The 20,455-nt window shown below is 41.6% G+C and overlaps 2 protein-coding genes across 2 annotated transcripts; both read left to right on the forward strand.

Moving 5' to 3' along the window:
- The first annotated feature begins 1,044 nt into the window (after positions 1-1,044).
- Positions 1,045-3,003, forward strand: LOC140482002 (gamma-crystallin S-1-like). The gene is made up of 3 exons (XM_072578829.1): positions 1,045-1,146; positions 1,242-1,484; positions 2,654-3,003. The coding sequence occupies exons 1-3, from the start codon at positions 1,138-1,140 to the stop codon at positions 2,927-2,929; spliced, it is 528 nt and encodes a 175-aa protein (XP_072434930.1). The 5' UTR covers positions 1,045-1,137; the 3' UTR covers positions 2,930-3,003.
- Positions 3,004-18,275: 15,272 nt separating this feature from the next.
- Positions 18,276-20,180, forward strand: LOC140482016 (gamma-crystallin S-1-like). The gene is made up of 3 exons (XM_072578844.1): positions 18,276-18,358; positions 18,462-18,704; positions 19,835-20,180. Exons 1-3 carry the CDS (start codon positions 18,350-18,352, stop codon positions 20,108-20,110), a joined length of 528 nt encoding a protein of 175 aa, XP_072434945.1. The 5' UTR covers positions 18,276-18,349; the 3' UTR covers positions 20,111-20,180.
- The last annotated feature ends 275 nt before the right edge of the window (positions 20,181-20,455 follow it).

The raw sequence follows: 20,455 nt of genomic DNA on the forward strand, positions 1-20,455 counted from the left end.
AATAATGCCCACATCAGTGAGAACTTTATGGTATCTCACAGGTACTTGCATACCAGTGTATCACCCAGGTGACAGATGCCCTCTTTACTGATGTTGGAGTACACATCAGAAACACAACTGCTGAGCACATTGTAGACTTAGAGGACCGAGGTCAGATTCCTGCTGCATCCATCCTGGAATAACTTCCTGTTACTATCTGAAGAAGTGTCAACCTTGCAATGGTGAGAGCCAGGAAGAGATCAATACGTTGGAGAAGAACAGGAGGTAGGATAGATGGAAGCAAAAGGGGAGACGATGAGACGTGTCTTACAGCATGTCAAGGTGGCCTCCTCCTGTCATCCTTTGGAAAGAGGCCCTTCCTTTTCTTCCTTATGTAGAGCTAGTGTTCTGGTTCCATCAATCATCCCTCTGCACAGAGGCAGGATTTCACATAAACTCTCTCCCTCAAAACAACTAACAGCCTCAAGGCTGCACTAGTCTTTAAAACTCATCCCTACCAACTTTAATCAGACAAGAAACCCTTCCAATCCTCTAATGAGCTTTCACATTACTTTTACACAAACAGCCAATGCTGCTGTAACATTCCACATAGCTGCTCCATGTACATTATACAATGACAAACCTGGTACAAAATAAAGCTGATTGCGGTGCTAGAATGAAGAAAAACATTGCGATTTCCATGACACACTATAGCAATGTACAGATAATGCATGAAGCTGAATATTTGTTTGCAGTTGTTACATTAATATCTACTTAATATTCAGAAACAGAGAATACCAATCCATTCTTGAAAACAAAGTTATAAAGCAGATCAACAAAGTGACAATACCTTTACTGGACTCAACACAACTGAACTTGGATTCGAGCCATTCGAATGTTTTCAGGAACAATTGAAACCGCATAAAAGCAGAATGAGAAGAATCAGCCCTATCAATAACCCTGAATAAGGGGATTTTATTTGTAATGATTATAGGTCTTTATTTTTCTAATTTGTCATTTTGCTGATATATGCTGTTGAAACCATTAGAATAACAAAAGTATTCCCTTCAGTAGTGTTTCAGTCCAGTGTATAAATATCAAGCTGGCCAGAACAGTGCTACATCTCAGAAAGCTGGTTCACTCACTGTAAAGCTCAAAATGGGCAAGGTAAGGTCAACCTACATATTATTCACATCTGCTAATAATATTTTATAAAATCTTAAATTAAGGCAATTATTGACTCAGTTGTGTAATTCTCACAGATCATCTTTTACGAGGACAGGAACTTCCAGGGGCGGCACTATGAGTGCAGCAGTGACTGTGCCGACCTGTCCCCTTACTTCAGCCGCTGTAACTCCATCCGTGTTGAGAGTGACTGGTGGGTGGTGTATGAGAAACCCAATTACATGGGATACCAGTATGTTCTGACCAGGGGAGAGTATCCTGACTACCAACGCTGGATGGGATTCAATGACTGTGTCAGGTCATGTCGCTCCTACCCACAAGTAAGTTTAATGAACATGTTAAATGCATGATGAACAGACATTTCCAATCATTTGATGACATGCTTTATTTCTCTTATAAGACATCAAATTTTTTCCATACCTTATATTTCCAAAAACCTTCATCAATAATGAAATTGACTTTTATAATAATTGAATTATTAAGCTTATTTCCTCTTTTTCTATCATTAGTGACAAATCTATATTTTAATTTTGTTGGCTGCATCTTATTTCATATGTTAGAAAAAAGATTGAGGTATTACAAACAGCAACCAGAATTGGGAATGTAGAAGGAAAAAAATGTCTGTTTTGTATTGGTATGATTCTAATTTGTTGTAAATTTGTACTAAGTAAACAGGAAAATTGATGTATCAATGTGCAAAAGTTTCATTATATCCCTTTTGTACTTCTCCAAGTACATGCCTGGTGAATTTGACCAGGGTGACAAGTATTTCACATGTATTCCTGAATACAGTGTGCACAGGTGACCTGTAGGTAAACATTAGCAATTTATTTCTGTTTACTTCAGTTTTTGTAATTGAAATGTTGACTGAATCTGTGGGTTTTGGAAAGTTGTTCAGGCATGGTGAGTGCCATTACTAGGCCAATACTTCACTTAACAGATACAAACTTCACCTAGCTTTGAACTTGAACAAACTTGACTAATCTCCTAGTGGAAGATTCAGTAGTTTCCTTTGATCCCCATCTGATGAAGATATTTACAAGTTAAAGGAGGTAGCTAGCTATCCATTAGCACTTTAACAGGTGGATCATGCCTTATTTAGTCACTCACTTTATCCAATGAATTGATGGTCGGTTTGGTTTCTCTCACTTCATAATTGAGAAACCTTTCTTTGCAAGGTGGAATTTGAGTCACCCTTCTCTGGCAACAATGAACTACCAGTAAGAATTCATCTATAATTTCAGTGACAATCTCCTCGCAGTTAGAATACCAAGTTATGATACATTATACTTGAATGTATTTTGTTTCAGTTTCATATGCTATCTGCATTGCTTCGAATGGTTGAACTGCAAGTGGAAACCTTTAATCAATGGCCAGTAATCTATTTCTAAATCATTTTTAACTTCTGTCTTTGGTAATATACGTCTGCACACATTTTCTTGTTCTAACAGATACAGATTTAACAAGTGTTTTACATTGTCCATTCCAGTACCGAGGAGGCACCTACAGAATTAAGATTTATGAGAGGCCTGACTTTGGAGGGCAGATGATGGAATTCATGGATGACTGTCCATCTGTCTACGATCGTTTCCGTTACCGTGACATCCACTCCTGCCATGTGATGGACGGTTACTGGATCTTCTATGAACATCCCAACTACAGAGGGCGCCAGTACTTCATGAGACCTGGTGAATACAGGAGATACAGTGACTGGGGAGGCTACAGCTCAACTGTTGGATCTTTCAGGCGCATGAGGGATTTCTAGATTGTTGCTGAAACCTGAATTCTGACATACTGTATTATTCTGAAATATAATAAATGTGCTATCAGCAGAACTGATTTTTGTTTCTGAGTCATGTTTTTGTTTATCTGTTGGAGACAGTGTATTATCATGAAATTATAATAATCATGGAGAAATATATTTTCACTGTCAAATTAATAATAATTCTGCAATGTAGCTTCCAATTAAATAAGCGACTACTCATTCAGTTAGCTGATTCCCCCATCATATTTTGGGAAAAGTATCATGACTTGTCTTTAGTACAAAATACAAAAAAAATGGTAACATCATTTATTCAGAAAGTGTCATCTAGTTAACAGGCATTGATCCTTTAAAAAAATGAATAGCAATAAATTTGATTTCTGAGCCAACAAAATGAAAATCCAGGAAATTCCATTTGGATTTGTGTGGATTTTTAGGTGATTATTGGACAATAACTGCATTCAATTTTCCCTCATGTGTTAAGGTTATATACTCAATACACTGATGGTAACCCTGTGCATACTACTGAAACCTAAGAAGATTGGGTGAATGATAATGATATGAGCTTCCAGACAAGTGTCTATGCAGCCAGTAATGTGAATCCAGAGACATGGGTTCAGTTGTATGAAAAATTAAGGAAAAAGTTAAAGGCAGAGGGGAGGACTCAGTAGAGGATATTAAAGTTCCCAGAACAAGTAATAGGTCAGAGAGTATGAAAAAGGTCTTGAATCTTATTTCAGATGCAGCAGACAAGGGAGCTACTATGAGAAGAGAAGCAGCCAGTGCTGGACTGTGGGGCTTGTACTTAAATGTGCACAGTATATGAACCAAGGTAAATGAACTTGTAGCGCAGATTGAAATTGGTGGGTACGATGTTGTGGGTGTCACAGAGACATAGCTGCAAAGGGATTAGGGCTGGAACCTAAATACCCAAGGATACATGTTCTATTGAAAGGACAGGCAGACGAGCAGAGAGGGTAAGCTTGCCTTGTTGGTAAGAAATGAATTTAAATCAATAGTGACAAGTGATATGGTGTTGGGGGATGTAGAATCTCTTGAGGAACCGTAAAGGCCGAAAAGACTCTAACAAGAGCTATGTACAAGTCTCCTAGCAGTAGTCAGGATGTGGAACAGAAAATAATTTGGGAAACACAAAATACATGTAAAAAAGGCACTATTACAATAATCATGGAGGACTTCAATATGTAGGCGGACTGGGAAAACCAGATTGGTAGTGGATCTTGAGAAAAGGAATTCATGAAATATCTTGAGATTATTCTTTAGAGCAGCATGTGGTTGAGTCCACTAGGGAACAAATCTAGATTTGGTGATCTATGATAAGGTAGATATCTGGAGATTTTTTTTCAGAGCAGCATGTGGTTGAGTCCACTAGGGAACAAATCTGGATTTGGTGATCTATGATAAGGTAGATCTGATTAGGGAGCTGAAGGTGAAGGAACTCCCAGGGGCAGTGACCATTACATGATAGTATTCACCCTGCAGTTTGAGAGGCAGAACCTGGCATCAAGTGTCATGGTATTACAGTTGAGTAACAGCAACCACAAAGACATGAGGGAGGAGCTGGCCAGAGTTGATTGAAAGGGAAGACAGTGGAGTAGCAATAGTAGGAGTTTCTGAGGGTAATTCAGGAAGCATTGCAGAAATTCATTCCAGGGAAGAAGAAACATACTAAGGGGAAGACAAGGCAACCATAGCTGACAAGGGAAATTAGGGCAGTGTAAAAGCAAAAGCAAAAGCATATATGTAGTGAAGATTAATGGGAAGCCTTTAAAAACCAGCAGAGGACAACTAACAAGCAATAAAGGGTCAACAAGATGAAATATGAGGGCAAGTTCTGAAGAAGGGTCACTCAACGCAAAACATTAACTCTGATCTCTCTCCACAGACCTGCTGAGCTTTACCAGCAATTTCTATTTTTGTCACAAAGGGGAAGGTGCTGGGGAAGCTGTAAGGTCTGAAATCACCTCAACCAGATGAACTACACTCCAGAGTTCAGAAGGAGGTTGTAGAGACATTGGTGATGATCTTTCAGGAATCACAGGGGTCAGGGAGGGTCCAAAAGAACTGGATAATGTGTAACACCCCTGTTTAAGAAGGGAAAGAGGCAGAAGACAGGAAACTATAAGCCAGTTAGCCTGACCTTGGTCATTGATAAGATTTTAGAGTCTATTGTCAGGTTGAGATTGTGGAGTACTTGAAAGTACATGGTAAAATAGGGCTGAGTCAGCACAACTTCATCAAGTGAGGATCATGCCTGATAAATCTGTTAGAATTCTTTACGGAGGTAATGAGCAAGTTAGACAAACGAGAGCTAGTGGACATAATCTATTTGGATTTCCAGGAGTCCTTTGACAAGGTGCACACTGCTGCTAAGTAAGACAAGAGCCCATGGTGTTAGGGGCATCTACTGGCATGGATAAAGGATTGGCTGACTGGCAAAAGTCGAGATTGTGATGCTGGAAAAGCACAGCAAGTCAGGCAGCATCCGAGGAGTAGGACAACCAACGTTTCAGGCATAAGCCCTTCATTTGAAATGAGGCTTGTGGGCAAGGGGGACTGAGAGATAATTGGAAGGGCGGTGGAGCTAGGGGACAAGTTGCTGAGATTGCAATAGATGAAGGTGGGGGAGATGGTGTCAGGATGGAGAGGACGGTGGAGTGGATAGATGGGAAAGATGATAGGCAAGTCAAGAGGGCGGTGTTGAATTGGATCTTGGGACTGGAATAATGTGAGGGGAATGGAAATGAGGAAATCGGTGAAATCCACATTGATCCCATGTGGTTGTGGGATTCCAAGGCAGAAGATGAGGTGTTTTCCTCTGGGCATCGAGTGGTAAGGGAGTGGTGATGGAGGAGGCCCAGGACATGCATGACCCTGGCAGAGGGGAGTTGAAGTGTTCAGCCACAGGGTTGATATGGGTGTCCCAGAGATATTCTCTGAAGTGATCCGCAAGTTGACGTCCTGTCTCCCCAATGTAGAGGAGACCACATCGGGTGCATCGGATACAGTAGATGATATTTGTGGAGGTACAGGTAAATTTCTGATGAATGTGGAAGGATCCTTTGAAGCCTTGGACGGAAGTGAGGGGGGAGGTGTGGGTGCAGGTTATGCACTTCCTGTGGTGGCAGGGGAAGGTGCTAGGAATGTGGGGTGGGCTGGTGGGAGGCGTGGATCTGACAAGGGAGTCGCAGAGGGATTAGTCTCTCCAGAATGCTGATACGGGTGGGGAGTATTCCATCTGTGGTTGAAACAAGACTTTATTACTCCCTAATTTTACACCTTGGCTAATGAAGGCAAGTGTCCTGTTTGTTTTCTTCAACACCCTTTCAAGAATTCAGTGGCCAATCCAGACAAGCATGCCATTAGTGTCACAGACTTCATCGGCAAGTGCACAGAAGACTGTGTGTCAAAGAAGTCAATCTGCATGTTCCCCAACTGGAAATCTTGGATTAACCAGGAAATCTATTTCTTATTGAAAACCAGGCTTCGGGTGTTCAAGTTAGACAACCCAGACCTTACAGGAAATCTAGATATCACCTCCACAAGACAATTAGAGACGCCAAGAGGCAATACCGCACTAAGTTAGAGAACCAAACCTACCACTTGGACTCCTGCTGTCTGTCGCAAGGCCTACACTACATCACGGGATACAAAATGAGGTAGAGCAAAATAGCAGACAAAAACATATCCCTCCCTGATGCGCACAATGCTTTTTAGGCTCAGTTTGAGCAGAGTGCAAGTGAAATGGTGTCATCTGCCCCAACAGTCCCAGAGAGACTTATTCCCTCAATCACCGCTGTAGACATCTGATTGACCTTCTTGAGAGTGAACTCATAGAAAGCGACTGGCCCGGATGGAGTCCCTGGCTGTGCACTTAGATCCTGCGTGAACCAGCTGGTGGGAGTATTTGCTGACGCCTTTAATCTCTCCTTGCTACAACCTGAAGTCCCCACCTGCTTCAAGAATACCACCTGGTATTATCCTGGTACCAAAGAAAGCACATGTAATGTGTCTCAATGGCTACCACACAATGGCTCTGACCTCTATAATTATGAAGTGCTTCAAGAGGATAGCCATGGCTCACATCAACTCGAGCCTCCCAGCCTGCCTCAATCCCTCGTAATTCACTTACTGGAGCAACAGGTCCACAACAGATATCATTTCCCTAACCTTGCACTCATCCCTGGAACATCTTTATAATAAGGGTACCTACATCAGGCTTCTACTTATCGACTACAGCTCTGCCTTCAACACTATAATCCTAACCAAACTAATCTCCAAATTCCAAGAGCTAGGTTGATGCTCCATCATTTACAACTAGATCCTTGACTTCTTGACCCACAGACCGTATTCAGTGAGGATAGACAACAGCACCTCCTACACACTAATCCTCAACACTGGCACCCTGTGAGAATGTGTACTCAGCCTCCTACAGTACTTCCCGTCCACTCATGACTGTATGACCAAATTTTATCTGAACTCCAACTACAAGTTTGCTAACAACACCACCATTGTAGGCTGGATATCAAACAATGATGAGACAGAATACAGGAAGGAGATAAAATGCTTGCTGACATGGTGCAAAGAGAACAATCTCTCCCTCAATCTCAGCAAAACTAAAGAGCTGATCATTAACTTCAGGAATCAAGGAGGAGGACATGCCCTTAATCTACATCAGCGGAGCTGAAGAGGAGATAGTCAAGAGCGTTAAGTTTCGAGGAGTGACAATAACCAATAATCTATCCTGGACCTCCCATGTAGATGTGATGGTCAAGAAGGCACAACAAAACCTCTTCTTCCTCAGGAGGCTAAGGCTAATTGGCACATCCCTTAGGAGCCTTAGCAACCTTTATAGATGCACCACAGAAAGCATTCTATCCCGGTGCATCACATGACTTGGTATGGCAACTGCTCTGCCCAGGACCGTAAAAAACTAAGATAGTTGTGAACATAGCGCAGAACACCACAGAATCAACTTCCCATCATTGCCATGGAAAGGCAGCCAATATTATCAAAGACCCCTCCCACCTGGTAATACTCTCTTCCAACCTCTACTATCAAGCAGAAGATACAGAAGCTTAAACATTCGTGCAAACAGGTTCAAGAACAGCTTCTTCCCTGCTGTCATTGGACTGCTGAGTGGACCTCTCAAATTTCAAATCTAATATTGATCTTGCTTTTGTACATCTTCTGCACAGCCGTGACTTTGTATGCTTTGTATGAATTCTGTTCAATTACCCTATGATCTGTATGTCCTCATATGTTATTGTCTGCCTTTACTGCACACAAAACAAAACTTTTCACTGTACTTGGGTATGTGTGACAATAATAAATCAAATCAACCCACCTTCAGTGATCTGTGGACATGTACTTCAAAAATGCCTTGTTCCTCAATGCTCAGAATCCAACATTGTTACATTCTTGCTATTTTCAAGTTGGTCATTTAATGCCATAGTGAAGAACAGTTAGAATCATAGTGTCTTCAAAACACAGGACAGAATGAAATCAGTCAGTATCTTGTGCCAATGGTGGCTCATTGGAAGAGCAGTGGTATTCATCAGACAATCCTAGATTGCTTTGTAAACCATAATTTTTCATCCTCGTGTACCTATCAAACTGCATTATGAATGATTATGATTCAGGATCCGGAGAAAATATTATTTCTGCATCTGCTGTACCTAAAACAAATTTGAATATTATGCTCGAATATTAATTCTTCGTATGTACACACACAAGACTCAATTTAAAATTATGCTGTATAATTGCATGACTAACAACCCTTTTATATATTCATGTGGTGTGAGTGTCTAATAGGACATGCGTTTTACAAAGGTACAGATTGATGTTGAAAGTTGCTGTCCTTCCTCTGTGTACAGGTCTGTATAATGTTGCTACCCAAAGAGGCTTTCAACTAAAGCTTCAAAGGTGATAGGAGATGGCAAACCAAGAGGCTTTATTAATCAATGCCACTCCTTCCAAAGGTCTAACAGCACTCACTTCTGACTGGATGAATCTACATTAAGCCCTAACACGATGCAATGCTTCTACTGGCACTCTATCATCAACCAGAATCACTTCACCCAAAAGAAGGTGACTTTAAGTAGCAATAGTGAGAGGTCCTTGTTTGATTGAATGCAGCTGTGTGTGTTGAAGAGGGAGAAGTAACATAATCAGTTGGTTAGAAACAGCAGGCATTTCATGTCTCACAATCAGTAGGTTAGTAAACCCTTAAGCAACATGCTCATGGTATCATAAATGTGTCATAACATGTGACATGAGGGTTTAAAGATCTCACAATCCATTTTATCTCAGACCACTTAATTAAAGCATGCTCCACTTGTACGATCCAATAGATTAACATTAGAGAAGAGGACTCTTGTGGTACAGTGGTAGCATGATAGAGTTATACAGTCTTACAGCACGGAAACACACCCTTTGGTCCAATTAGTCCAATTTTGAAGAAGTAACAAAGAAGATTGATGAGGGCAGAGCAGTAGATGTGATCTATATGGACTCCAGTAAGACGTTCGACAAGGTTCCCCATGGGAGACTGATTAGCAAGGTTAGATCTCATGGAATACAGGGAGAACTGGCTATTTGGATACAGAACTGGCACAAAGGTAGAAGACAGGGGGTGGTGGTGGAGGGTTGTTTTTCAGACTGGAGGCCTGTGACCAGTGGAGTGCCACAAGGATCAGTGCTGGGCCCTCTACTTTTTGTCATTGACATAAATGATTTGGATGCGAGCGTAAGAGGTATAGTTAGTAAGTTTGCAGATGACACCAAAATTGGAGGTGTAGTGGGCAGTGAAGAGGGTTGCCTCAGATTACAACAGGATCTGGACCAGATGGGCTAATGGGCTGAGAAGTGGCATATGGAGTTTAATTCAGATAAATGCGAGGTGCTGCATTTTGGGAAAGCAAATCTCAGCAGGACTTATACACTTAATGTTAAGGTCCTAGGGAGTGTTGCTGAACAAAGAGACCTTGGAGTGCAGGTTCATAGCTCCTTGAAAGTGGAGTTGCAGGTCGATAGGATAATGAAGAAGGCATTTGGTTTCCTTTATTGGTCAGAGTATTGAGTACAGGAGTTGGGAGGTCATGTTGCGGCTGGACAGGACATTGGTTAGGCCACTGTTGGAATATTGCATGCAATTCTGGTCTTCTTCCTATCGGAAAGATGTTGTGAAACTTGAAAGGGTTCAGAAAAGATTTACAAGGATGTTACTAGGGTTGGAGGATCTGAGCTACAAGGAGAGGCTGAACAGGCTGGGACTGAGGGGTGACCTTATAGAGATTTATAAAATTATGAGGGGCATGGATAGGATAAATAGACAAAGTCTTTTCCCCCTGGGGTCGGAGAGTCCAGAACTAGAGGGCATGGGTTTAGGGTGAGAGGGGAAAGATAAAGAAGAGACCTAAGGGACAACGTTTTCACGCAGAGGGTGGTACATGTATGGAATGAGCTGCCAGGGGATGTGGTGGAGGCTGGTACAATTGCAACATTTAAGAGGCACTTGGATTGATATATGAATAGGAAGGGTTTGGAGGGATATGGGCCGGGCGCTGGCAGGTGGGACTAAATTGGGTTGGGATATCTGGTCGGCATGGACGGGTTGGACCGAAGGATCTGTTTCCGTGCTGAACATCTCTATGACTCTATGACTCTAGTCCATGCCGAACATAATCCCAAACTAAACTAGTCCCACCTGCCTGCTTCTTGCTCAATCCCTCCAAACCTTTCCCATTCATGTATCTATCCAAATATCTTTTAACCATTGTAATTGTACCCACTTCTACGACTTCCTCAGGAAGTTCATTCCACACGTGAACCACCCTCTGTGTAAAATGTTTGCCTCTCATGTATCTCTTTGTCCAATGTTTGAGTTCAAGTCCCACCTGCTTCAAAGGATGTCGTAACATACCTGAACAGGTTAATTCAAAACATCAGACATTCGGCAAGCATTTCCTGCATTTATAGACAATAGGTGCAGGAGTAGGCCATTCTGCCCTTCGAGCCTGCACCACCATTCAATATGATCATGGCTGATCATCCTTAATCAGTATCCTGCTCCTGCCTTATCTCCATAACCTTTGATTCCACTATCCTTGAGAGCTCTATCCAACTCTTTCTTAAATAAATCCAGAGACTGGGCCTCCACTGCCATCTGGGGCAGAACATTCCACACAGCCACCACTCTCTGGGTGAAGATATTTCTCCTCATCTCTGTCCTAAATGGTCTACCCCGTATTTTTAAGCTGTGTCCTCTGGTTCGGCACTCACCCATCAGCGGAAACATATTTCCTGTCTCTAGAGTGTCCAATCATTTAATAATCTTATATGTCTCAATCAGATCCCCTCTCAGTCTTCTAAACTTAAGGGTATACAAGCCCAGTCGCTCTAGGCTTTCAGCGTAAGGTAGTCCCACCATTCCAGGAATTGACCTCGTGAACCTACGCTGTACTCTCTCAATAGCCAGAATGTCTTTCCTCAAATTTGGAGACCAGAACTGCACACAGTACTCCAGGTGTGGTCTCACCAGGGCCCTGTACAGCTGCAGAAGAACCTCTTTGCTTCTATATTCAATCCCTCTTGTTATGAAGGCCAGCATGATATTAGCCTTCTTCACTACCTGCTGTACCTGCATGCTTACCTTCATTCTGGCACTTTCCCCTGCCACTGCAGGAACTGTAAAACCTGCGCCCACACCTCCTCCCTCACCTCTATCCAAGGCCCTAAAGGAGCCTTCCACATCCATCAAAGTTTCACATGCACATCCACCAATATCATTTATTGTATCCATTGCTCCCGATGCAGTCTCCTCTACATTAGGGAGACTGGGCGTCTCCTAGCAGAGCGCTTTAGGGAACATCTCCGACACACCCGCACCAATCAACCAAACCGCCCCGTGGCCCAACATTTCAACTCCCCCTCCCACTCTGCCGAGGACATGGAGGTCCTGTGCCTCCTTCACCGCCGCTCCCTCACCACCAGACGCCTGGAGGAAGAACGCCTCATCTTCCGCCTCGGAACACTTCAACCCCAGGGCATCAATGTGGACTTCAACAGCTTCCTCATTTCCCCTTCCCCCACCTCACCCTAGTTCTAAACTTTCAGCTCAGTAACTGTCCCCTTGACTTGTCCGGACTTGTCCGACCTGCCTATCTTCTTTTCCACCTATCCACTCCACCCTCTCCTCCTTGACCTATCACCTTCATCTCCTCCCCCACTCACCCATTGTACTCTATGCTACTCTCTCCCCACCCCCACCCTCCTCTAGCTTATCTCTCCATGCTTCAGGCTCACTGCCTTTATTCCTGATGAAGGGCTTTTGCCCGAAACGTCGATTTCACTGCTCGTTGGATGCTGCCTGAACTGCTGTGCTCTTCCAGCACCACTAATCTAGTATTTGGTTTTCAGCATCTGCAGTCATTGTTTTTACCTTGCTTACCTTCATTGACTGGTGTACAAGAACACCCAGATCTCTCTGTACCTAAATTGATTCCATTTAGGTAGCAATCTGCCTTCCTGTTCTTGACACCAAAGTGGATAACCATACATTTATCCACATTAAACTGCATCTGCCATGCATCTGACCACTCACCTAACCAGTACAATCTTTGTACATAATAGTTAGCTGTAGTAACTACCTCCTAGAATAATCAATGCCAAAATATCCATATGCACTTTCTTATGTTTTAAGAAATAACATGAACATTGCTGCATAAATTAAAATATCCTATTGGAGGCAAACACACTAATGTTAATGATGGTAGCATATATTAGGAAAATTAATTATAAACTAACTGGACAACACATAATTTGGATGAAGGGTAAATTCCTTAGCCATAGGCAGCATCAGTTTCTGTCAATACAGTCAGTCGAGACATTTACCACGAAAACAAACAGAACTAATTTACTTTTGATTAAGGTGCAATTAATTTTTTTTCAAACCTGCAATGTCTTTATTATTAAGGAAGGGGCACCTTCTAACTTAAATTAATACAAAATTAGGGGCATTCACATTAAGGTGGTACACGCAACACTTTTAATTGGAATCATGGAAAGCTGAAACCTCATTATAGATTTGTCATCTGATGACACCCTCATCGAATTCTGTGGCCATGCAACATATGCAATTATACCTTACAGACTAAACCATTGATAATCTTGAGAAAAGACCTTTAATAATCTTATTTTCCATTGGAAAGGTGGATTTTCATAGAAGTAACACATTTGGTCTTTTCATGGATAATTAGAAAAATCCAGGACAGATCTGTAAGAATTAGCTTCATGCATAACAGACTCCAACTCACATTGTACAGACAGCAACCTCCAAGAGCTTACTGACCAGTTTACCAGAATTCCACAGTAAACAGCATGAGTGTTACTTTTCAGAAGTGAAACTCCTCGAGAAGCTCATTATATTAAGTCATCATATTTACACCAGCTAAATCTATTTGCATCATCTTCTCAGTGTGATGAATTAATTCATGATCAATAGAAATAGGAAGCCATAGCATTAGACTAACAACAATTAGATGTTTTGGATATAATTAACACGACTGATATGGTCATAATACCTATATAATATGTAAGAGATCCATTATATCTTATGTATAAATGATTATTCAACTTTTCTTGATATCTGTAGAATGTATGGCACTGAGGGACATAAGGCATGCATGTGCAGAAAATCTAATTCTAAAGGCTAGGCCAGATTCCAGAACAATACACAGTTGATAAGTTGGTACAACACTGGCTGCAAGGCAAGTGTAAAGATGGTATACAAATGCACACAAATACATCAATGAAGTTCAGAATCAAAAGCAAGTGAAAATCAAATTTCAAACAATGCCCAAGCTTTTATGTTATTCACCTTATAACCATGTCAACAGCATTAGGCGATCAGGAGCTTTTATATATGCTATGATCATTTACTCTGAAAAGGCATAATAACATACAATGAAAGCCAAAACCAACATTGGAGTTACTGCCAACATATTACTACTATGCACTCAGAAAATGTATGTATCTCACCAAGTGGTACACTTGGGAGACACTGTCTCAGGGTGTACAATGGATCACCATTTCTGTGCATTAGCAAAATTATGGCTTCCCAGAATCTTCTACCTGGTGATGCTAATACACAAGCAGTGATGGGATTACTAGTATGCACAAGTCTCGGTATAGTTACGATTCATGAGATTCAACTGCGCCCTTTGTGGCAGAACAGACTACATGTGGCACGACTAAATCTGTCAATGGTCTCAAAAAATATAACTTTCAAGTGAGATTTAAGTCAGGCACAAGGATGATTACTTCAGAAGCACCAAGATGATCAGATTACCCAACCCACACACAGACCAGGATATACCTCTTGACCTACACAATGCGGTTCAAGATTATACAGTTAAAGATTTTCTCAAGATTGCTCCATTACACTTTGGCCAGAGCAAATGCTATTGGCTACTGCTGAAGATAAGCAACTACAAGAGTTGCAAGAAAAATAATGTCCAGGAATGGGCTGACAGTATTCAAGAAGAATCTGAGACGATTTGCTCAGTACATCAGGACAAGGCACGTTTTGGAAAAAGCAAGTCCAAATACCATAAACATAACACCACGATATCATTTTGATGTGAGACCAGAGGCACATTAGCATTGAAACTCACAAGGCAGCTGGCATGTGATTCTGCCTTGGGATATATCAGAATATTAATGCCTCATGAATGTATGTGAGGTATGCCAGATGTATCAATCCCACTAGAGGGAGCCTCCACACTCACACAATGTTCCATTCATTCCTTGGATGAAGGTAGCAACAGACCTTTTCACAGTACACTGAGAAGGTTGCATCTTTGTGATGGATTAAATTTCTAAACTCCCTATTGTTCAGAGGCTTAGCATCACACTGAGCGGGACCATCACTGACATGATAAGTTTTATTTTCAGTTTATTCGATGTCCCAGATCAGATAGTGAATAAAAACAAACCATTCTTCACTGGCAAACCATCTCAGGACATTTGTACTGTGGGGAGTGACCCATAGCAGACTGTCACCTCACTAACCGGACTCAAATTGTTTAGCAGAATGTTTGGCAGCTTTTTGTATTGCCTTGCTGCATTTTATGCAATACCAAAATAAGGAATTTCGATTTCAGGACAATTTATGTTCATATGACAAGTGCAAATTACTTTTCCCAGCAACGAATTGTCTAACTATTCCAAGATACAGGACATTCTTCTTCTTAGACAGATGAGAACGAAAGGGATCGGCATGAATGAGCAGATAGAAACCTACCAAAACAGAGCACTGGGCAGAGAGTATGATTTATAAATACAAATACGCCGATACCAGCAAAAGTCTATGAAAATGCAACCAGCCCCAGACCATAACTGACCATGACACTACATTGTGAAGGAATAGAAACCAACTCAGTCCAACATACAGCACGCTAATTATGCATAAAGAGGGTGAGGAAAACTACTCCAAAGTTACCGTTTAGACATCTCATGTCTTTGAATACCACTATTAAATATCTCTCATTATGCACTTCTCTCAGGTAGAACATCTTCTGCCTATCCATGGCTAATAAGTCTTTCATTCCTGGAAAAATTCTCATAAATATCCTTGGCACCTTCGCACTTTTCCCAAAATATTATGCCAAGATTGAAACATGTACTTCAGTTGAAAGTAGATTAATATTCCATGAAGTTTCATCACAAATTGTTTTACTTTGATACTTGATTTATAATGCCATGGAGCCTGGCTGTCTTTTTAACCACTTTATCGAGTTGCCCAAACACTTTCTAAAAAATGTGCTTCGAGTATCATTGGGTGTGATTGTGCAGTGATAGCTACCAGCAAAGTGACAACCAAATTGTCAAAACAAGTGCAACAATGCAAATTTCTATAGACAGGTGCACAATCACCACTTCAGGACAAGTTGGGCAACCGCAAAAACATTATACTGAAACACAGAAGTTTAGTTTTCTTTTTAAACTCCGTTTTACCTATTTGAATCAGTTTTTAATTGATACCATGTGCCTATGTATAACCACGTATATACAGTCGGTTCTGCTATAATGCAGCAGTTCTGATCTCGTGTAATCCTGTGTTATAAGAAAGCCTCATAATAGCCTCACCATTGAAACTAATGGGGCTGGAATCATGTTATAACCAATCCACGCTTTAAAAACTCATGTTTGGTCCCCATTTGTCAATTGTGTTATTGCGAGTTTGCATTAACAGAGCGCACATTATAGCAAAACAACCTGTATTTGTTCAGGATAGATTTTTATCTTTGGAAAAATGGGATGTTGTGCTTTGTCTCATGATTAGCATGTCAGTACAACTTTAAGGGACATGCTTATATCACCACAGTATTGTAACCTAAAGATATAACAGTCGTCCTAACTTAGAGCATTTGAAGCATTATAGTCAGATAGTTTGATATTAGCCCAGACATTCTGTGCCTGAGGAATGTAACTTTTGTACATGAAAACCTGGTCATCGGGTGTGAGGTACTGTCAGTGTTGTTATATGTGGCACAGATCTGGCCTATTCCCAGAACCAATGCCGCCGCAGTCACCCGGGCCATCTTCCACTTCATGTGGAGATCAAAGATGGACCAGGTCTGAAGGGACATCATGTATAAAGATCTGGGCAACGGGGGAAAAAATACACCCAATGCCACCCTTACCCTAATGGCCACCTTTGTGTGTGGTGCATCAAGTTGTGCGTGGATCCCTGGTACGCAAACGCCAAGTGTCACTACGTACTGAGGTTCTACCTGTCCCCGGTGTTGCGAAGGATGGGCCTGGCCTCGCTGCCGCAGAACGCTCCGAGTAGTTGGACCGTTCCATATCAGCTGTCCTTCGTGGAGAAGTTTATGAAGAAAAACACCTTTGACCACAAGTCCATCAGGAAGTGGTCAGCATGTAGTGTCCTTGAGACCCTTCGGGAAAAGGAGAGGGCGGATCCTGTCGAGCGGTTATCTGAGCAGACTGTCAAAGCCATTTGGCAGAATGCCTCATCGCCAGAACTTTCCAACAAGCACCAAGCCATGGCTTGGCTGGTGGTGAGAAGGGCTTTGCCTGTGAGATCCTTTATGCATGCCCGGACTCTCAGCCGCACCGCACGCTGCCCTCGAAGCGGCTGCGGGGAGACGAGACTGTCACACACCTCCTTCTGGAATGTGCCTATGTAAAGGAAGTCTGGAGAGGAATGCAGTGGTGTTTGTCGAGGTTCGTCCTGAGCAGCTCCGTGACGCGGGACTCCGTGCTCTATGGTCTGTTCCCTGGGACGCACACCGAGAGGGACATCAACTGTGCCTGGAGGATCATCAACTCGGTGAAAGACACTCTTTGGTCTGTCCGAAACCTGTTGATCTTCCAGCTGAAGGAGTTGACCCTGACTGAGGGTTGCAGACTGGCACATTCCAAGGTCCAGGATTACGTGTTGAGGGATGCGCTGAAACTTGGGGCAGCTGCCGCCAAGGCGCGATGGGGAAAGACCACAATGTAAGGTCTGCCTGCCTAAGAAGAACGGGCGGCCCACCCAGTAATAGGGCTCCACTGATGCCTCAGTAGAATAGCTGGATAGTCAATGTACAGATTTGTACATATGAATGATTAATTCCGATCTCGGTATGTAAAGAAATGGAATGTATACGTATGTATGGCAACACCAGTTGTATAGATATCAAATAATTTTATGAATAAAGTATATTTTTGAAATTTTAAAAAATGTAACTTTTGTACATGCACGTTAGTTGTGCTAAATGTCTTTTGGTTTCTTCAATATTATTATGTGCGAGTTTTTTTAATGCTACAGGTGATAATGTAGACATTACCGCAAAAGCTAAAATACGCTATTGGTGGAAATTCACACCAGCATTATGTCAAATGAGTGATTAGCATCTTGTTCTGCTTACTCTGCGTATTTCGGGTAAACATAATGCGTAATCATGGACAGCCCACTTCAAAAACGGCAGTTGATACACTGAGCCAGAAACATCCTCACCATTGTCCACCATCCATGTTCTGTAATGGAGCATCACAGTGATGCAAGGGAGACCAGTTGCATGTCAATAATAACTTTACTTGACGCATCATAAATGAATTGTCAGTTTGCCTTTGAAATATTTCGTGAACAATGAAAGCAGCATCAAAGCAGAATGAAAAGAATCATTGTCCTATCAATAAACCTGAATAAGGGGATTTTGTCTGCAATGACAGGTTTTTTATAATTTGTCATTTTGCTGATATGCGCTGTTGAAAGCTATTAGACTAACAAAAGTATTCCCTACAGTGGCATTTTAGTCCAGTGTATAAATATCGAGCTGGATAGAACCAGCTACATCCCAGGTGCTTGTTTAATAAGCTTTAAAGCTCAAAATGGGCAAGGTACGGTCAACTTGTATAACTTTAAACTTGGCTCATAACGTTTTCTAAGAATCCTCGAATTTATGAAAGTATGAAATCTCTTGTGTAATTTTATTTCCCACAGATCATCTTTTACGAGGACAGGAACTTCCAGGGGCGGCACTATGAGTGCAGCAGTGACTGTGCCGACCTGTCCCCTTACTTCAGCCGCTGTAACTCCATCCGTGTTGAGAGTGACTGGTGGGTGCTGTATGAGAAACCCAATTACATGGGATACCAGTATGTTCTGACCAGGGGAGAGTATCCTGACTACCAACGCTGGATGGGATTCAATGACTGCGTCAGGTCATGTCGCAGTTACCCACAAGTAAGTTAGAAATACGTGCTAATTATCTGTCTCAGGACATCTACTGATATGATTTATGGTGTGTGAATAATTACTGTTTTTTAGAAAATACATTTGGAGCTCCTTCCTAAATTATGTTTTCATGTTTATATTGAATAGTGGACCAGGCTTAAAGGACCAAATGGGTTACTCCTGTTGATGTAATCTATGTTTCTATATCAATTGAGGCACAATTATTGTCATTTCCATTGACTGTCATGAGTGACAAATCCATATTTGAACTACACTTCATCAGGAAGGGCTTATGCTTGAAACGTCGATTGTCCTGCTCCTCAGATGCTGCCTGACCAGCTGTGCCTTTGCAGCACCACACTCTTCGACTCTAAGCAACAAGACTCTTGTTGAGAATTACAGAACCATAGAACCACTTTTCAGTAATGGGAACAGTTTCTAATCAGAAACACTGTGGAGACATCTCGTGGTTTTGAATACCTCTATCAAATATCTCTCATCATTCACTTCTCTCAATAGAACAATGTTCGACTATCCATGGCTAATCAGTCCACAGTTAATAAGTCTTTCATCCTGGAACAATTCTCATAAAACTTGTCTGCATGTTCACACTTTTCCTATAGCCTGGTGTCAAGTATTAGACATGTAATTCAACTGAAGCCAGATTAATGTTATATTTATCACAACTTTTTTGCTTTTATGTTCTGTGATTTATAATGTCATGGAGCCTGTTCATCTTTTTAACCACACCATCAACCTTTTGAGCCACCTTCCACAAGTTGTGCTATCATTATTCTTCACCTCCTTGAGAGTTACACCTTAAGTTTAGATTGCCATTTCTCATTCTTCCTTCCACAGTGCATGACTTCATATGTTGCTTTGTTCAATTTTATATGCCACATGACCACTTATTACATCAGCTTATATTCCTTTGAGGTCTATCACAATTCTTCTCATGGCCCCCTATGCTTCACAGGCTTGTGTCAGCTACACACTTTGAACTTGTGTCTCATAGACCCAAGTCCAAGTCATTGATAAATATACTTGTTCTGGAGTGTTATAATCTTGAAACTGTTTTCAATATACTTCATGTGCATGTTTATAGCTGCATTGTGAATGTTTTACATTTTATGTTGTAGTACCGAGGAGGCTCCTACAGAATAAGGATTTATGAGAGGCCTGACTTTGGGGGACAGATGATGGAATTCATGGATGATTGTCCATCTGTTTACGATCGTTTCCGTTACCGTGACATCCACTCCTGCCATGTGATGGACGGTTACTGGATCTTCTATGAACATCCCAACTACAGAGGGCGACAATACTTCATGAGGCCTGGCGAATACAGAAGATACAGTGACTGGGGAGGATACAGCTCAACTATCGGATCTTTCAGGCGCATGAGGGATTTCTAATTCCTTGTTGAAAACTATATTCTGTTATGCTGAAATATTCTGAAATATAATAAAAGTGCTAGCAATAGAACTGATTTTTCTTTGGATTTTATATTTGTGCACTGCCACCTCAAACATCCAACAGTCTTGAAACTATGATAAACCATGCAAAATATTCCTCATGACATTGAAAATGCGAAATACATAGCCATGCAAGATTCTTCACCAGAACCTTTAAACCAGCGACTGTTCATTTCGACAGCTATTCAGATAGATCAGTGACATTCAACAGGAAAACAGTGAGACTCAACTGGGATATTAAAATAGGACTGCACATAGAATGCTAAAAATACTTTAACAGGTTTA

The sequence above is a fragment of the Chiloscyllium punctatum genome, chromosome 10 (genome assembly GCF_047496795.1).
Source record: "Chiloscyllium punctatum isolate Juve2018m chromosome 10, sChiPun1.3, whole genome shotgun sequence".
NCBI lineage: Eukaryota > Metazoa > Chordata > Chondrichthyes > Orectolobiformes > Hemiscylliidae > Chiloscyllium > Chiloscyllium punctatum.